Here is an 18,537-nt window from a genome sequence, read left to right on the forward strand (position 1 = left end):
TTCAGCAAATTCTTCCAAAATATCTTGTCATTATTAATCACTGCCAGGACGGTTCAAAGAAACAAACATAATTCTGTTTCCTCTCCCTTCATGAATCATTCTGGAAAGCTAGCCAATTAAAAGTCAACAGTAGCTTAAATCACAAGGGTCTGTTGTTGCACAAAGTAACTCAAAGAAATAATGCCTAACTGTTCATCCACCTCTACGGCCAAGTGCTTGGCCATCTCACTTGGGTAATACAGCAACCTCCTCCTCAGAGAGCTCCTACCCTGAGCTTCCCGATGCTGGAATCAACCAGAAATGCCATTTAAATCCTGCTTAACAACACCTTAGCCTCGAGCCCATTCTGTGGCTACCAAATGAAATTCAGGGCTTCTCTATGTCCCTGAACCCATGTCATCCTTTTTCATTTTCTCTCGCCCCCCTCTCTTCTCACCAACCTTCGCTCACGTTGTCAGTCTTTCCTTGGGCCATTTTATCCCCTTTAGACCACTCTCATGTCCTCTGCCCTAGAATCATAGCTGTGTCTGCATCCAATGACCTTTAACATTTAAAACTTGCTACCAAAAAAAATGTCTCTGATAATATTATAAATATGATTGTTTTCAAATAACTTTTACATTAAAGATCTTCCTGGTAAATACAACGGGTGATATTACTAAGGATCCTGTCATTATTTTACTTTAAATCTTATTTTTCAATTACAGTTTATATTTAATATCATTCAGTATTAAGTTCAGGTGTACAGCATAGTGGTTAGACAATCATATATTTTACACAGTTCCCCTCGATATTTCCAGTACCCACCTGGCACCACACATAGGTATTACAATATTCTTGAGTATATTCTCTATGCTGTACGTTATATTCCTGTGATTATTCTGAAACTACCAATTTGTATGCCTTAATCCCTTCACTTTTTTTTACCCATCCTCCCAACCCCCTCACCTCTGTTAATCGTCAACCTGTTCTCTGAGTCTTTCTAATTTGTTGATTTATTAATTTTATTCTTTAGATTCCAAATATAAGTGAAATCCTATGGCATTTATATTTCTCTGACTGACTTCTTTCACTCAGCATAATACCCTCTAGGAAGGACCCTCTCATATTTTTTGTAACCTAATTCTTCCTTCTTTCCCCTCTTCTCCTCTCTCCTCTCTTCTCCTCCTCTCTCTTCCTCACTTCCCTAGGAGGTTTTCCAAGCCACAGTCCTGGAATTTCTGAACCAAATACTCTTGTCTCCATTATTATTTCTACTTCTGGAAACAATGTTTCAGACAACAGTGTCTCACAGGAAAGGAAAGTCATTGTACTGCCAGTACTTGCGAGATGTTTCTTTTATTTCTCATTTCTTTTAGACATCCTTAATAAATTAGACACACTCTCCCCATATTAGTTGAACCAGGCCCCTTTGAAACTTTCACTGTTTATTATAATTGACTTACTAATATTTTTAAAGTGTAAGATTCCTTCTATTGTACCTGATTTTTATTTTTCTTAAAAAGGGACACGTACAGATTCTTGACCCTTTTATTTGAGGATTCAGTATGGCAAATTAGTTTCTTGTAAAGCAAAATTCCTTCCTTCCTTCACTTTGAGCTTGGCGATATGACTTGCATTGGCCAGTGGGGTGTTAGTGGATGTGATATGAGCAGAGGCTCTAACTATGTTTACTAGTATGTCCTGGGCTTGCCCTCTTGTGCTTCAGCCATGATAATGAAAAGAACACACTGTGAGAGTACTGTCCCACCCTCTGGGCCCCATACTGGAATACGTGAAGCAGAGACGCCCCAGCCAACCTGGTAATCTACAGCCTCAAAGAGCTGACCAGGCCAACCAGCAAGACTTACGGGAGAAATAAATGCTTATTGTTATATATCAGTGATTTTGTGGTTGTTGGTTGCACACCAAAAATAGAATGTTACATGGAGTAACAGTAAATGGTAGACCAAGTTCTACCACTTACTAGTAGAGCTCAGATATCTGTATTTGAAAATGAAAGGTTTGCATTCCTTGAACCCCAAGTTATTTAACAAGATTTAAACCTCATGATTCTTGCGTTTTCCACACTTTCCATAGTATATTTTCCAGAGTACAGATCAAAATAGAACCATTGTGAAATGAAAGCAGAAAGAATGGGATTTGTTTGTGTTCAATATAGAACTCCGAAGGGTCTGCTGAAGGGACGAGGTGTGCCCGGAGAGGCTTCCGTGCCAGTTGGTTGCAGAGTACCAGAGGGTAACATGCTACCTTCCCACTAAGTCGGCCTTCAGGGATCCAGGTATAAAGATCAGACACAGGCTTTACTCACCCTCTCTAAGAACAGAGTATGTTTACTACCTTGCATAAGACAATATTCAATGCATCATGGAGAAGAATAAAAAAGACGGAGTAAAAAATGGAAACCACAGAGTGTTGAAATGGAAATGTTCTTGTTTCGCCTTGCTTTCTCTTGAGCACTTGTGTCCTGGGCTTTAGCATCATAATGAACATGACAAACTCTGGTAGCCTGTCCCACCCATAAAGGCCCATCATGAAAACATCTGCACAATGTTTTCATGATGGGCCTTTATGAAAACATAGGATTCCTGCTTTGCATGAGAGGCTGACTGTGGCACATATAAGGTCCTACCCAACCCTAAAATATCAGGACATCATATGAGAATGAGTTTATTTGAAGCAGTCACGTGTAAGAACCTCAGTAACCTTTGTTCATGGCAGATACTTTAAAAGCTCTAATATCCCTTAACTTAACTCCCTAAAAAAAGTGGGGGGGGGGGCAGAAATCTCTTTAAGTATCTATTGTACCCTTTTTACACATTTAAAAATTGCCTTTGACCACAGATTTCCTCTAGTTATTCAATTGCTGTTTGCATGTATGCCAAGGAATCATTTCCATAAGGACAATAAATTTCTAAAATCAAATTTGCTGATGGGCAAAATTAATACATTTACTTGTAATAAAATTACTTTTGAAGAGGACACTAATATATAATTAAAATTTTGTCATTTAGGTAATATTTTTAAAGAAGGAAGACTTCTTATGCAACATGACTGAAATGCTCTGGGGAGCTCTAAAATCATTTTTTCATTAAATAGAGCTGAAATTATGCGCACAACTAGAACATGAGAAATAAAAGAGGAAAACAAAGTATAGAACACTGGGGAATGAGAAAATGGACTGCAAAAGGAACAGTGCTCAAGGTTATCCAGTGAGTCAGGAAAAAAGGGGAGGGTTGGGCTGATGCTAAGACCCAAAGCATATTCGCATTCATGTCCTTGTATTAAATCTGCCATTTTTAGTAGATAATGTATTCATGTTTCTCTCATATGGGGGAAGACATTCATATTTACCATTCTCTTAGAGTCTAGCATGTGTTACTTCACAAGTGTTTATCAAATAAAATAAATAAACCCCTAGTAAACAAGAGTTAACAAAGCATGATTTTACATATCTAATCTCATTATTCTCACAACCAACCACCTCTGAAATAGTTATTATATAACTCCTGTTTTATAGATTAATTTAGGTGATGTTTTCATCATATGAAGCTGCTTAGCAAAACTTCGTAAAAATTCTAACTCTTAAGAAGGCTCACAGAGGGCCCTATTAAATATAAATATAAAACAGGTGAAGATGGAACAAAAAAAGCCCTTTGAAAAACTCAAAGTCAGATACAAAGTTGATATTTAGGAGAATGGGAGCAGTTTGATTATTTTATTTTATGTGGCTGATCTTACTAGCTAATTAGTCAGGGCATAAATTGGGCATGTCTGTACAAAATCCTTAGTTTCTATTGATAAATTATTTGTGCATGAGGGCATCTGGCAGTTAGGCCACAAAAACTTTAACAGAAGGCTTTGACATCATATAGATCTGCCACAAGAAAGCAGTCCTACTTAGAAAATTAAGTTTCTGTGTTCTGTGTCTATTTCTTCAAAGCACTGCTCATTTGCTTTGCCAATGGATACGGTAAAGAGATTTACTGTAATAAAGACATTGGATTCCTTAATATAAACATGGGTCTCTGCCCCAAGGGTACTGCAGCCTCTGTGACAAGTGGTCTTCCACACAAAGCCACATGTAGCCAAGGAGTAAGAAAGCAACATGTGTTTCCAAATTGACAGACAGAAAACAAGGGAGGGAAAGAGGAAAGGAGCATTCCCAGCATCAGGTAAAATCTCAGACTCTACAACTAGGCTCTCTAGGTTCATTGTTGGCCCTGCCTCTTACTGTGCAACCTTGATTAAGTTACTTAACTTCTTTAGGACTCAGTTTCCTCATCTATAAAATGGAGAAATTAATAGTATCTATTGCATAGGGTTATTATGAGGATTAAATGAGGATTAATATTTGTTCATGCTGAAAACAGTGTCAGGTATATAGTAATCCCAATATAAATGTTTTGTAAGTACAAAAAGGTAGAAAGAGTGAGAGAGAGACTGCTGGACAATCTGTGTCCTTCATGCACTGTTTTGCTTCCTTCTAACTGAGTCCTTTACTTTCCACCTCCAGGGCCACTTTATTTCTACCAGTAAACGTAACCCCATTTCCGGTCTGACCCCAAACAACTCTCATCCAGAGAGATTTAAGAAGTTCTAATTCAGTAGTTCAGGTGACTCAGCATTAAACCAAGATTGCTGTTATTCTTGTCCTGACCCTGTGTCCCAGTTTTAGTCCCTTGTTCCTGTAATCAAGTCCCCGCCTTGTACTCCAGTTCTAGCATACTTCTCCCCTGTGGCTGAGTCCGGCTAGCAGGACCAGCCCAGGTCCTCCCGTTCCTTCCAGGCAGACGTCTCTCAAAGGGCAGCCTCTGCACTAGAAACCACACTCTGGCACACACAGGTGTTTGAACCTTTGAAAATTAGTTACCTGTACTTAAAAATTGCAGATTTTTACACAAAATTCAAAGTTCTGACTTCTATTGAAACATTGGGTGGTCTGATAACACTTGGCCCCCTTGGTACCAACTCACTGGTACAATCCCTTGGTACCAACCCACTGGAGCTGAGTGGTAGCTGCCCCTTTTGAAAGGCCATGTGCCCTCTTTTTCCCACTGGATCTAGATCTGTTTGCTTGGCCCTTGCAGGCATTTGACGTTGAGTTCTAAGACTGAGAGTAGCTGGTGCTTACTAAGCAGGTACTTTGTGCCAAGTATTCTTCTAAGTGATTCACATGCTTTTCTCATTTAACCAAAGTTCATAAATCTGTTTGTCCTTCTACCCACTATCCTTGAAGCCCTCTCCTTGCTTCCAACCCTCTGTCTGCATGGATATGTACCTGTTCTATCATTCCAAATCACTATTCTCTACCCACCAGGTAAGGGCCACTTGCAAAGCTTTGCTGAGCCTCTGTAATGTCAACCACTCACACATAATGTGGCCTGTTACCTCTCCAATCTCCCCTGCCCAACTGGACCCCATTGTCAAGAACTTTGGTCATCAGAGTGGTTATATTTCAGTTACAAAATCCCAGGCTTTACTGATATGAGTGACCCTATTATCTCATGCCAGGCTTTTATAAAACCATACAATTTATTATATATAGACAGTCTTCACTCTCACAAGACTTTTGTTCCAGTTCTTGTTAGAAGCCCAGCAAAAACCCACCAAATATTTGACACTTACTTATGTTGTAGGCTCTATAACAGAAACTGATTTGAATATTTACTAAGAGATCCAAAGAAGTTTGCTCATCTCTTCTACAAGCAATTCAATCTCTTTTCAGTGAACCACCTAGGAAACTAACATTATTTGAACACAATGGGCAATATATTTTTTTTCTCATGACAGGCCCTGTGCTTCACAAAACAATGAATACAAGAGAAAAACATTTGTATGACTAAGCCGAAATTTAGCAAATGACAAAGAAAACTCACAAAACTCATTCCACACACCATTCCATAAAATTATCTGGATTGAGTAAAACTGAATATGTATTAAAATCAAAACATAGCTGATTAAGTTCTACAATAGTTTTTAAAGAAGCCCTTAATAAAAATGTCACTTACATAGGGAATCGTGTCCAATGTATCAGTGTTGACAATTATAGGAGCAGGGCTGGCCTGAAAAAAGAGAAGTAGAAAATATTGTAAGTAGTAAGTAGTCTATTCTAAGAATCTGTTAACTTTTTAAACAAACAGCTTAACAGTATTTCTTGAGGACCCTTATAGGCACTGTGTCAAGTGTTAGGAGAAAAAAATGAAATGGCTCAAAGTTCCCAACACCCTCCAAATATGTGTTTGCTACACTTACAACATAATGAAATGAAGTAAGCATTCATACAACTTATACTCATTTTCTCTTAAATTTTATCCAGCAGTTTAGAAGATGAGGATTTGTGATACTTAAGAGGCAAGGATTTCTAAAACATTGGGTGAGAGCTAAAGTTGGTAACATTTCTTTTTAAAGTGGCTGTGCTAAGTAAATTTGATTTCCCACTCTAAGAAGCAAAATTAAACTTAAATCAATATTTACAACCCTTCCCCTTAAACTGCCTTTTGAGAGTACGTTGTATTCAATGCAAAATATAAGGGTTCACTTAGTGATATATATGTTTACCTATTATACATGCTGTCATTTTTTTTTGTTATTTATACATTTCTGATCATATATCTTAAAAATCTCTGGAGAGAAAATGAACACTTAGTCAAAGTGGCAGAAAATCTTATTTAATATGCTAAACTATTTTTTAAATTGTACAGACTGCAGTCATTTGCCTTAAAGTTGAGTAGGAATCTGTGTAAAATATGATATAGGACAGCTACAAGCCAAGTCATTAAAAAATAAGAGATTGCAATCTGTATTTGCATCAACCAATCTGACTTCATGAATATTGAGCAGACCTATCTTTATTTTCTAGTTTCTAGAATTTCCACAGCAACTTTCCCTTCATCCCTGAAGGATCTTTAATCTCCTTACCAAATTGCAGATTTCATTTAGATAGAGGAAATACTCTCCTCATGATTAATGGAGAGCTGTGCTATAGGACACAGTGGTTTGGGCAAGTATTCAACTTTTAGGGCATTTCATTAGATGTGCCCTCTGGAGTTAACCGAGGTAACAGGTTCTTAATGTCAATCTGTGTCTATGGGATCCTAACCGAATGATAAGACAAGTGGCAATCCAGCAGATTTTACAAAATAAAATACCGTGTTTTAACTAAAAACACTGGACATTGAGAACATGCCCCTGGTCTACATATCTACATAGCGGGTCAACTAGATGTTCCTGGTTTGTAAAAGTCCTAATAGCAAGTACCTTGTGGGTAAATGGGGGCTTTAGAGAAAGATAGTTTCCAGGGGACTCCACACAAAAACAGTGATTGTGAAGAGGCATGTGGTGTGGGGGAAGGATGAGAGGTTTAGAATTAGAAGACCTGGGTTCAAGTTTGTTTTATCAACTTCCTAATATTTGAGGACTCAGCAACTTCCTTGTAGGGTGACCTGGGGGCAAGTCCCTTAACCCTTTTTGCCTCATTTTTCTTCTCTGTAGAATGGAAATAGAAATAATCACTTTCTGAAAAAGGTTGTCTGAAGACTAAATGAGGTGATATATTTGAATGTGTTTGTAAACTTAAATTTCAGAATCAATGTTAAATATTATTATTAAAAGTGTCTCTAAAGATGGACTACTGTGAGGATATATCACTGTATGGTTTGTGAACTGTTTATACCCCAGAGGGAAATCTCAATGCTGTGTTAGTGGCTATAACTGCACTGAAGAGAATGGATTAGATCATGTGAATTACCACTTATTAAATACATATTACTTACCACTATGCATATAAGGACATACATATACTGTGTATTCTTATTTAATTTCCACAAAAACATATTGATGAGGCATTATTATCACTATGTCAATGCTACAGATGAGAAAAATGAGGCTCAGGGAAAATGAAAGCTGATATTTAACACTGGCTTTGTAACTTCAAATCCATTCTTTTCTTACTAAGCTGCTCCTTGATCTTAGCATCTAATCTTGCATTGATTGGAGATCTCTAGCACCATACAAGATCGAGGCAAAGTAAAGGCCACGATGAAGGTAAATGATGCCTCAGGGTCTTACATATTAGATTATTGAAAGCAATCTAGTAATGCCTTCATGGCTTTTATTGTTGTTACTATTTGTTTTCACTTTTGAGGACATATCTCTTATGGTTTCTAATTGGTTCCCAGGACTCCTGAAAGTGATGATGCCTTATCTCCTTTACTTTACTGAAAACTTTCCGAGTATCACGCCTAATACTTGTATTTACCTTATTATCTAGTATAGTATTGTTACTGTAGTTAGCTAGATATTAATGAGGGAAATGAAGCAAAGCATATGGGACATGAGCGTGTTTGCTTCACCAGGAAGCTACCGCTTCATATCCCAAGGAATCACAGCATTGTCCCTCCTGGGGGATTAAACCTCTCCTCCCCCTTCAAGTACCGGACTGTGTATGTGGGGAAGAGGGGAGATAAGGATTTGCACAATAAAGTAAAAATGGTGCAGGGGGTGGTACCATAGAGGCCGGTCAGTCTAACCTGAGAAAAAGATAATTGACTAGGGCAGTGGTCGGCAAACTCATTAGTCAACAGAGCTAAATATCAACAGAGCTAAATATCAACAGTACAACGATTGAAATTTCTTTTGAGAGCCAAATGTTTTAAACTTAAACTTCTTCTAACGCCACTTCTTCAAAATAGACTTGCCCAGGCCATGGTATTTTGTGAAAGAGCCACACACAAGGGGCCAAAAAGCTGCATGTGGCTCGTGAGCCACAGTTTGCTGACCGTGGGACTAGGGGGTAGACCTCAGTGCACACCCAGGAAAATTTAGGAAGCTGACTGATTATTTTGAAAAAACTTTTGGTTCTTGCCAGGCCTGAGAAACATAATTTCAGGTGAACAAAGAATCAATCTCTCTCTCCTCCCCCCCACCCCTCTCTCACCTGCACTCATGCTGTGCATTCATGCATTCTATACATTCTTTCTCTTTAGTCATGTGGCCTTAGCAGCCACATGGCCAGCTCTAGCCTGGGTAAGGCAGCAAAGCAACAGACTATAGCTGGGAACACAAGCTAAGCTCACCAAATGTTGGACTGGGCTAAGCTTTAATAGGGCACAGAATCTCTGGATATTGACTCTATTTCTGGCCCTGATTTTCCATGGTGAATTGGACAGCGATGGGACATTGGAGAACCTCTATAATTTTGCTTCCTGAATAAACCTTGCCACCGGATCTTATCCTCTCTTGTGGGTCCCTAGAAATGCTTTTCCTCATGACACCGCAAGAACTCCATATCCACCAGCAATAGTATGATCAGTAAATATGTACATACTGATTTGAATTGGGGCTTTCAACCCATCTTATTTTTTCTTCTTCTTATATATTGCATTAATATGGTCTGGGAATACATTAATACACAAGCCCATTTCCCACACAGTGCCATTCATCACTTTTGTATGTCTATGCTTCTATTTTCCACTTCCTGTGTAAATTTGTTATTTCCAGACTCTATATTTAGAAAATAACAAAGATTGTATATTTCCCTATACATCTTCACAGTACCTGGATACACAGAAGGAACTCAGTAAATACTTAGGAATTATTGACTAAATGTATCTATAAAGTTTAGATGAGGGTATAACGGAATACAATACCACCTTGTAAGCTTTGGAGAACATTTCTAAGAAAAACCAAAAATTTCTAGTTACTAACAATATGACTATGACTACTTTTCCGATATTGACTATCTTACTTCATTAACCAGTCACTATTACGTAACTATACAGCTTTCCTAAAATAATAACTATTGCACAACTCAGGATATGGACGCTGTGAATCTTAAAGCACAATCCATGTTATGTAGAAAGCTCTTTGCTTCTCAGTGATAACAAATTCCAGAAGCCGCAATTAAGACTACATCTATGAAAGTCACTAAAAGTGCATGACCATACACTTTTACGTGTGAATTGTGTGAACACAAACATACATCACTGACATGTGACATTGGCAGCTCTCTGGCGTGAGTGGCAAGGAGATGCCTTGGTGGGCTGTTGTGAATAACACACCACCCCACTGTGCTAAGCCAGGCTCTCTGAAGATCCCCCATTGCTCTACTCCAGGACCCTCTCAGCCCTTCCCAGACCATTTTTGAAGAAACTTCCTGGAACCTTTTAGGTAGTCAATGCCACATATCCACAGAGAATAAAAATCAAGTGGTGTTAACACCGAGTGCAATAGAATTCCAAGTACAGCCCAGAAGTGTGCTCTTCTCACCAGTTGATAATTTCAGATCTTCCCATGGCTCAGCCTGACTGTTGTTTCTTGTCTCACTTTTGAAATCATGTGAGTTCATAACTAGTTTGATTTAGTTTAGCTTCTGAGTCTTAACACCAATTCCCTAGTTACTTTGATGGTTTCTTCTAAGCTTTATCTCCACACTTCACATTGATCTACCATCCCTATACCTTCACTCTCCATATTAGATATCCTCTTTAATTGAACCCCTAAATCAAATTGCTAACTTAGCAAGTTCCAGCATCCCCCTTCTATATGCTTATTTCCATTAACTGGAAAAAAGATTTGTAAAAAATATGAAAAAAATCCTTTTAACCAGAAATTTCAAGGCTTGACTATATGTAAATCTAGATAGACTTAGACTTAATTAAGCCTTAAGAATATGAATCTGTCTTGGGTGACCCAAACTGTAATATGTAAATGGTTTGTCTTATACTTAACATTATTTTCCAATGGGAGAAAGCAGTTTATAGCAAGAGGGAAGAATAAAGGTAATCATAGAGAAGCAGGAAGCAAGCAGAGAGGCTACTAACACAATTTAAATTATGAAATCAAGTTATTCATGAATTCTACCACCTTCCTGTCCTTGGGATCTATGAGATAGCCAAGTATTTTCATATTACATCAATAACTTTGCTTACACTAAGAAAAAAGTAAACTTACCTTGCTTGCTACCATGAGAATGTAACTAATAAAGATTGTCATAATTCATGCAAATTTTCAAAGGAGTTTATTGATTTTGACTGATGTGGTTTCTTCTTAATATTTGTTAAGTGCTAGATCTGGGATATGCCTCTGACATAAATGGTCAAGTAGTCATCAGGCCAGCTACAGTGAGAAAGTCTCTTCCAGCAAGGTATTGATAGGGATAAGGTATTGATAAGGTATTGACAGAAGCCAGTCAGTCCAAGGAGACACTCGGGAAAGGTTAGGTCTGACAAGTGGTAAGCTAGGTAGCAGAAACATCAACAGACTAAACCCAGGCCAATGCCTAAGCTTTTAAGAAGCAAAATGGAAAAGGAGAGAAGGCCACATCGTCAAATGACTTCGATACAGCAAGGACTGAACAATAATACCAGTAACACTGATGGGGCTAGGAACTGAGCAGGAATTTCTCAGCTTTAAAGGACAGGCTCCTCAGTGGGATGGAAGTGCCACAGGACCTATACTTGCCTTTATATAAGCAGGCTGCTATCCAGGGTGATGCCCTGATCCTAACTAGGAAAATATAACTTGGGTTACTACCCACATCCTCAATTAGATCTGAAATGATATATTTAACATCAAGTACTAAGTGGTATGCTAAGGATTGAACTCAGAATAACTTTATTTTCTATTAAATTTTCTCCCTAACCTCCCATCACGTTGATCCGCTGTGGGAAAAAAAAAAAAAGTGATGTGGTTGGGAGGGGAACTTCATTCTGGATTTCCTGAATTGCACTCCAGTTCTATATTGGGACTGAAAACCTTTCTTCCCTCTCCTTCTTTCCCATGATGTTGTGCTGGAGCCTCATATCCAGAGGTGTTGGTAGAGTCCTACTCCTCCTTGAAGGATTTACCTGGAACCTACAATTGCCTGGTTGAGAATCATCACTACCTAGAATCTCATGACCCAGCCACAGCTAAATCTCCTGGTATATTAACACTGGTATAGATAACAATAAGGGCAAGCACTTATAAAGCACTTATTTACAGCAATTAACTTATTTAATCCACATATAATCAATGAGACAGGTACTGTTATTCTCAACTTACAGGTGAGGAAACAGAGTTTCAGAAACTTTACACAGTCATACATGTGGTAAAGAAATAGTCTTCAAACTCAAACAATCTTACTCAGAGCCCATGTTATTGATAGTCATGCTCTCTAGCCTCTCACAAAGGAATCATACGTTACCAGAACTCTTTTGATTTTATTTTTTACTGCTCACCAACAACTCAGAAACTAGCTCAAATTAGATCTATCCAACTTGATCCAGGCTAGTGCTGAAACCCTCCCTTCCTCACTCTGGCTCAATCACTGGGCCCCAATATATCATGTGAGCAGGCTTGCAGGAGGCATGAACCAGGAAAGGCTAATGGCACAGGTGCACCCAGGCTGACTGAATCAGCATGTTTTTTAGTAAGCTCCAAAGAACATTTTTAGAAAATAACTGATTAAAAACATATTGATGGTTGTATGAGAGAAGAAAAATAAATACATTCTAGAAGCATAAAATTCTGAAGCTGAGACTTTAATGATCATTTAGTTCTACCTTTTTATTTTACAAATATAAAATGGATAGGCAGGAAGAAAGTGGCATGGCCCAAATCTCACAATTATTTAGTATCAAAACTGAAGACAGGAAAATAACAACAATAATAATGATAATAAAATATTAAGCATTTATTGGATGATTATTATTTATTGGATGCTGAAGATGCATCAATGTATTTAATTCTCAAAATGTTCTAAGAAAAATATTGTTTCCCTTTCTTTTTAAGGAGAAAAAAAAGGGGGGTCAAAGTGGCTTAGTCACTTGCCTAAGGTCACAGGTTACACCACCACGTCTCAAATCCCTGTCTTTCTAGCCCCAGGTCCCATGCTGGTAACCACACACATCTTCCTGATCCCCTGAAAATAAAGTTATTTTATGCCCTAAAAGTTGTTAGTTTCTTTTTCACAGTCTGAAGAGAAATTTCTCACCATACTGACTCAGATTCAATTTCCCAATTCTCAGAGGATTTCTAGGTCCCTTAATCTCTTGCAAACCACCACTTGAAAAAATGGGACAATGCTATTTTCCAGTTAACCTATTTCCCAAGAAGTTAGCTAAAAAAATAGTACATGTGAAGTGAAAGAGAGATACTCTATAAAGGTAAGGCTATTTTATTTATTGCCATGGCCATATTTCGCTTTCTTGGATTTTTTTTCTTTTCCTGTTGTCTCCACAAGATCAACCAGGTAGTTGTAGTTCAATCTAGTGTAGCTCTGAGTCATTGCCAAGGTGTTCTGGCCTTTCACCTGGTTTGCCCTTACCCTGCAGTGACATAGGGCACCCATGGAACAGACGAGGACACTAAGGCAATAACAGATGAATGGGTGTATGAACAGTGTGAGTGTCTGAGGCTTGGCTAGCCAAGGCTTAACTGCAGGCTAATGGTTATGGCAAGGTGTCTCAAGGGAGCAATTTTGGAGGAAGCTAGGACCTTGGTCCCTCTCCCTAGCACCTAACAAAATGCAAGGATGATTACCTACCTAGCTTACCACCAGGTTAGCTCAGAAAATATGAAGAGAGAATGGTAGATTCATGTTTGGCTTGAACTTGATTCAACTCTGCTTACCTGAATTCACTTAATAATAAATATAGTATTATCCTCACTTTACAGAAAACTGAAGCACACAGATGTTAAGTATCTTGCTCAAGGTTACCCAGGTGTTAATAGCAAGGTCAAGTGTCAAACCTATCAGTCTGATTCCAAAGGTAAGTTTTAACAACTGCAAAGCGGTTGCTTCTGCTCTCTATTAAGATTTTATAAATACCCAGAAGTCTGCTCTAGTCAACACAAATTATCTCACTGATCTTTGAAAACCTGCCACTAGTATTTCTTCCTTTCGGATTCAAGTGTTAACACATTTGCTTGAGACTCCTTAAAATACAAGGTAGTGTAATATTTTTCAGAAAATGGATGAGATCTTGAGGACCTCAATGAGGTTGGGCATTTATTTATCCCCAGTGCAGAAAAGATGGAGTGGTCTGACGAATGAGGCACAGAAACTGGAGACCCAGAACCAAATAGCTTTCTTTACCTTATATGTTATCTCTAGAATCAATCCCACTTGAAACAAGAGATAAAAATTGCTTGAACTGTTAGTTTATAAAGACTTTTTAGACCTCTATCCTGTACCCTCTCCACATACCTCTTTGCACTTAATATAAAAGGCTGAAATAAAGACTCACCTAACTGCAGATCATCATTGAACCTCAAATTGATAATTATATTAGAGTGACCACCCATAACATGCTTTATAATTTATAAATTGTGTCCATACACATTAGATCATTTAATTCTAAGGAAGAAGAAAGAGAACTAGCATTGCCTAGCCAGTGTTGTTCAGTGGTTGAGCATTGACCCATGAACCAGGAGGTCATGGTTGGATTCCCCATCAGGGCACATGCCCTGGTTGCAGGCTTGATCCCTAGTAGGGGGCATGCAGGAGGCAGCCAATCAATGATTTTCTCTCATCATTGATGTTTTTATCTCTCTCTCCCTGCCTCCCTGAAAAAACAAAAACAAAAACATTAAAAAAGAGAGAGAGAACTAGCATTGAGTGAACAAGCACCCACAGTGTGCAAAAGATATGGTAAGCTTTTAACCAGTGTTTTCTTGTTTACTCCTCACAGAACCCCAGAGAGACCTTGTCTATAGATAAGTAAACATAGGTTCAGAGAGAATCAGTGGATTTCAGCTAGAAAGAGGCAGAGCTGGGATTCAAATCGAGATCTGCCTATTCTAAATTCTTTGTGTTTCTCCATTATTCCACATGATGCCATAAATCCCATTATTCACATGGAGCTTTTACTAACTTAACTGCTTTAATTGTGCAAGTGCTCTCTGAAGAGTACACGAAAAATGGAGTCATTAGCTCACGTCTCAGATGTGATTTAGTCAATGTGCCCCATGCCACAATAACCACACCTACTTAACTCACTGATTCACTCCATGTGGTGCTATTCCTGAAAGATCCATGTGGTTACCATCTGTTCCTTTTTGCTAAGCAATTTGGTAAGAGCTATTATCTTAGAAGTACAGTTGTATTTTCCAGACATAGGTACCAGAATTCTGAGCAAGCTCTCAATAGCCTGGTTCATCAGACTAAGGTGGGACCTACTTATTCTGTAGCACATGGACCAGTGCTTTGCACACAGTGAGTGATCAATTAATGATTTGTTATTTAGTTTCCTTCCCTCTTCCCCTTTTCTTCCATCAGGCCAGAGCTGTCACTACTCCCAGCATACACCTTACATGTCTACCATAAAGTCACTGGTTACATTTCTTCCTTCTCCCATATCCTGAATCAATCATGGTTTTCTCTCCTATCTACCTAACCAAATTCTATCCATTCTTCAATGACAACCTCAAGTCCCAAACATTCCATAAAAGTTTCCTTTATCCTCATGCAAGTCTCAATCTATCTATCCTACCCTTCCAATTTTAAAGCATTACTCTTTATCCTACTTCAGTTTACAATGAATTATAAATATTAAAGGACATTTGTTATGTGAAAGTACCAAGCCTTGACATTCTTAATAAGCATTTCCTTCTGTTCTTACACATGTTGATGACTAAGTGGTTCATGTATGATATTTTTCTCTTCTTACTGAAAATGTGATTGTTTTGAGGGTAGACTCCTCATTTTACATCATTTCCTCAAGAGCTACCCCCATCTAGACTCCTAACTGTGTTGGGCATACAATATATTCAAAAAATATTTGCTATTGGGTTTTTAAATCTATGCAATGAAAGCCACAGCAACAAGAAATAGGATGCATGAGAAAATATGATTCAACAGAGTAGTCAAATGGGTAGGAAAGGGGTAATTTCACACTGCCCCTCTGGTGACTCGCTCTTATAACACACTGCCTAGTTTTGTTGATGTGTTGGCAGCTGGACCACGTACTTCTAAACCACATCGTGTAAATTAAGAAAAGTTGTAAGCAGAAAAACTCCTCCATGCCTATTGTATGCTGGTCCTTTATGCTCCCTTGTTTCTAATCCTCATTACAAGCCTATGAATTCCATGCTATAATTATGCCCATTATATAGATAAGTAAAATGAGGCATGAAACTGTAATACAAAGTGCCCAAGGTCACTAGACTAATAACTAGGGGAGGAAAGGCTCAATCTTTTAAACAACAAATCCATATTTTTCTTGTATCACCATCCTGTGTGAAGCAAGGGAGGTAGCTGCAATTGGTTCCCTGCACTAACCTACTCTCCCACTGTACATTTCAGAAGTTGAAAAGGTGGGAGGAAGTATATGATTTGGTGGAAATCTAAGGACTCAATGATCATGAAAAGAAGAAAAATGTTATCCTAAGCATTTTTCAAACATTTGAGATGAATGTGAAGATGTATCACAAAAGACTCATCCCAAACTAAACATTTAGTTGAAGTTTCATGTTTTATCCTAATAATTTATGTGTGTTTTTATATTTTATTCCATATCCACCTATTTTTAACATAAAAATAATATTTCGGTTCTTTATAATGGAGTCAACCTACATCTCAAGTAGTTACTGCATGGCTATTAAAATTCAGGCAGTCCATCTCCCTGGAAGTAACCACAATCCATCTGAGAAATTGTGTCCCTAAGATAAAGATGTCCGGACTTGAAATTAGGAAATCTCCAGCAAATTCAGTAACAGAGTGAAATGGATGACCTCTAAGAATCTGTGTCTCATCCAAGATCTGGTTTCACTCATAAAATTTTCCCTGCTGGGAATTACTAGAGAGAAAGCAGGGACACTATACAATTCTTCCCTCTTAAAAGCAGTGATCTCTGCTTTTATCATTCAGATACAGAAAATTAGAAAACATGATGTTAAGAAAGGCCTGAATACACTAGACAAAAGTAAAATTAGAAAAAAACAGCAACACACAATGGCATATAAAGTGGCTTCTTATTAATTGGCTAAAGGATGAGGTTCTATATGTCTAAGAAAAGGCACCTAAAAATCCATGTGTGAGCCACTTGTTCTATGTTTATAGCCTATATTTTGTTTTGCTTATGAATCAGTTAATTTTATGGACTCAACACCATGTGATTAGTGGCAAGAATTATCTTCTTTATTAAGGAGTCAAAAAGATGTGAGGTGAAGCAGAGAATTATCATTAAGCTCTTTCTTCTATCTTGCCTTTCTCTGTGTTCCATAAGTCTTATCTCCAGAAAGACATTTCTAAGCTCTAAATTCTCTAGAAAGAAATTTCTAACATCTAACAGCTTTCAGTTTTTCCCTCTACCAACCATAATTCAATACCAAATCATACACTCTAAGCTTAAAACATAACAGGCCACGGCATGGAAAGTATCTTTAAACATTTCATATCTAGAATGGTTCCTTTGTCTGAGAGGAAATGTGAGGAAGGGAGAACAAGAAGAGGTGTCAGTTTAGTTTACTTTTTAATTATTAGTAATCTAGAATGTGCTCACAGCAATGTTGGGTCTGGAAGATGTTTCAAGACCTGCCTTAGCACGTTGGCAAGGTTGCAGAAGGAACAGAGTAAACAACATTTTAGTTCAATTTCCCCTATTTTAAATTCTGATAACATTTATATCTATTCTACCCATTTTGCTTCAAAATTAATGTTATATTTGGAATTATCATCAATGAAAAAAATGAAGAAAGAAAAAAAAAATAAAAAAGGAGGAGTGACTGGGGACTAGAAAATTAGAGATTGGGCAAATACTACTAGCATTTGTTGGTGCCAAGGAATATATTGTGCAGATGTGTTTGTATGTTGTCACTGACGAGGCAATACAGTCTTTGTTCTACAGCCAAGAGCTTACAGATTTCTGGGTCCAAAATGCCAGCCAGTTCCTAGCTCCACAGCAGTTCTAGCTTCCCAGAGTGGCAGTGTGTATGTTTCTTGGTTTCTCAGTTTTCCAATGGCTTTCTTACCCTCAGTTATTCCACAAAGCAAGGGTCCTGCTTGCCAATTTACCTCCAACTGGGCCCCAGATAATGCTGCAACTGTGTGTTTCAGAGTAAGGAGGGAGGAATATTATCTGTTGCTGTGGGCTAGAGGAGAGAGAGGAAAATAGTAAGAGAAGAATGAAAGGAAGAGAAAGAAGGCAGAAGGGGGGTGTTTTCTGGTGCATGGGGACTCTTCACAAGTTGGTGAACAAAATGATGGTCCCAGGTTGACTCAACTCTGTTCTCTCAGACACTTTGTCCGTTGGAATTGCAAACTCCAACATTGGAACCTTTACTTGTTTTGTAAAAGATTTCCTAAACCAACTGGAAAGAGATGACTAAATGTTTGCAACCTTACATCTCAGAACCCTTCATTATCTTCACTAACTCAACAAAACCATTTGTATGTTATGCTTTTATGTTCTAGGATGAGCACCTCTTAGCCCTGCACTTGGAGTCAGCAGATGAGGCTTCTAGGGTTGGCTGGTCCCTTATTAGAATTTGGTTAGATCACTTAACTCTTTATCATTTCTAAGGTAATATACAACAATCAATAAGGACTGAATG

At 38.1% G+C, this 18,537-nt stretch overlaps 1 protein-coding gene across 19 annotated transcripts in view; it reads right to left on the reverse strand.

The window, feature by feature from the left end:
* DLG2 (discs large MAGUK scaffold protein 2) overlaps positions 1 to 18,537 on the reverse strand; it is a gene marked incomplete at its 5' end in the record, with an annotated part of 1,931,014 nt that overhangs the window by 696,050 nt on the left and 1,216,427 nt on the right. For 18 of the 19 annotated variants that reach the window (XM_079787296.1, XM_079787299.1, XM_079787298.1 and 15 more), the window contains one exon: positions 6,012 to 6,065. The exons of the other annotated variant lie outside the window; for it this stretch is intronic. In XM_079787296.1, the coding sequence (XP_079643422.1) occupies positions 6,012 to 6,065 (54 nt within the window). The remainder of the gene's footprint in view (positions 1 to 6,011; positions 6,066 to 18,537) is intronic. 19 annotated transcript variants of the gene reach the window in all.

Source organism: Cnephaeus nilssonii, assembly GCF_951640355.1.
Source record: "Cnephaeus nilssonii genome assembly, chromosome: 13".
Taxonomy (NCBI): Eukaryota; Metazoa; Chordata; class Mammalia; order Chiroptera; family Vespertilionidae; genus Cnephaeus; species Cnephaeus nilssonii.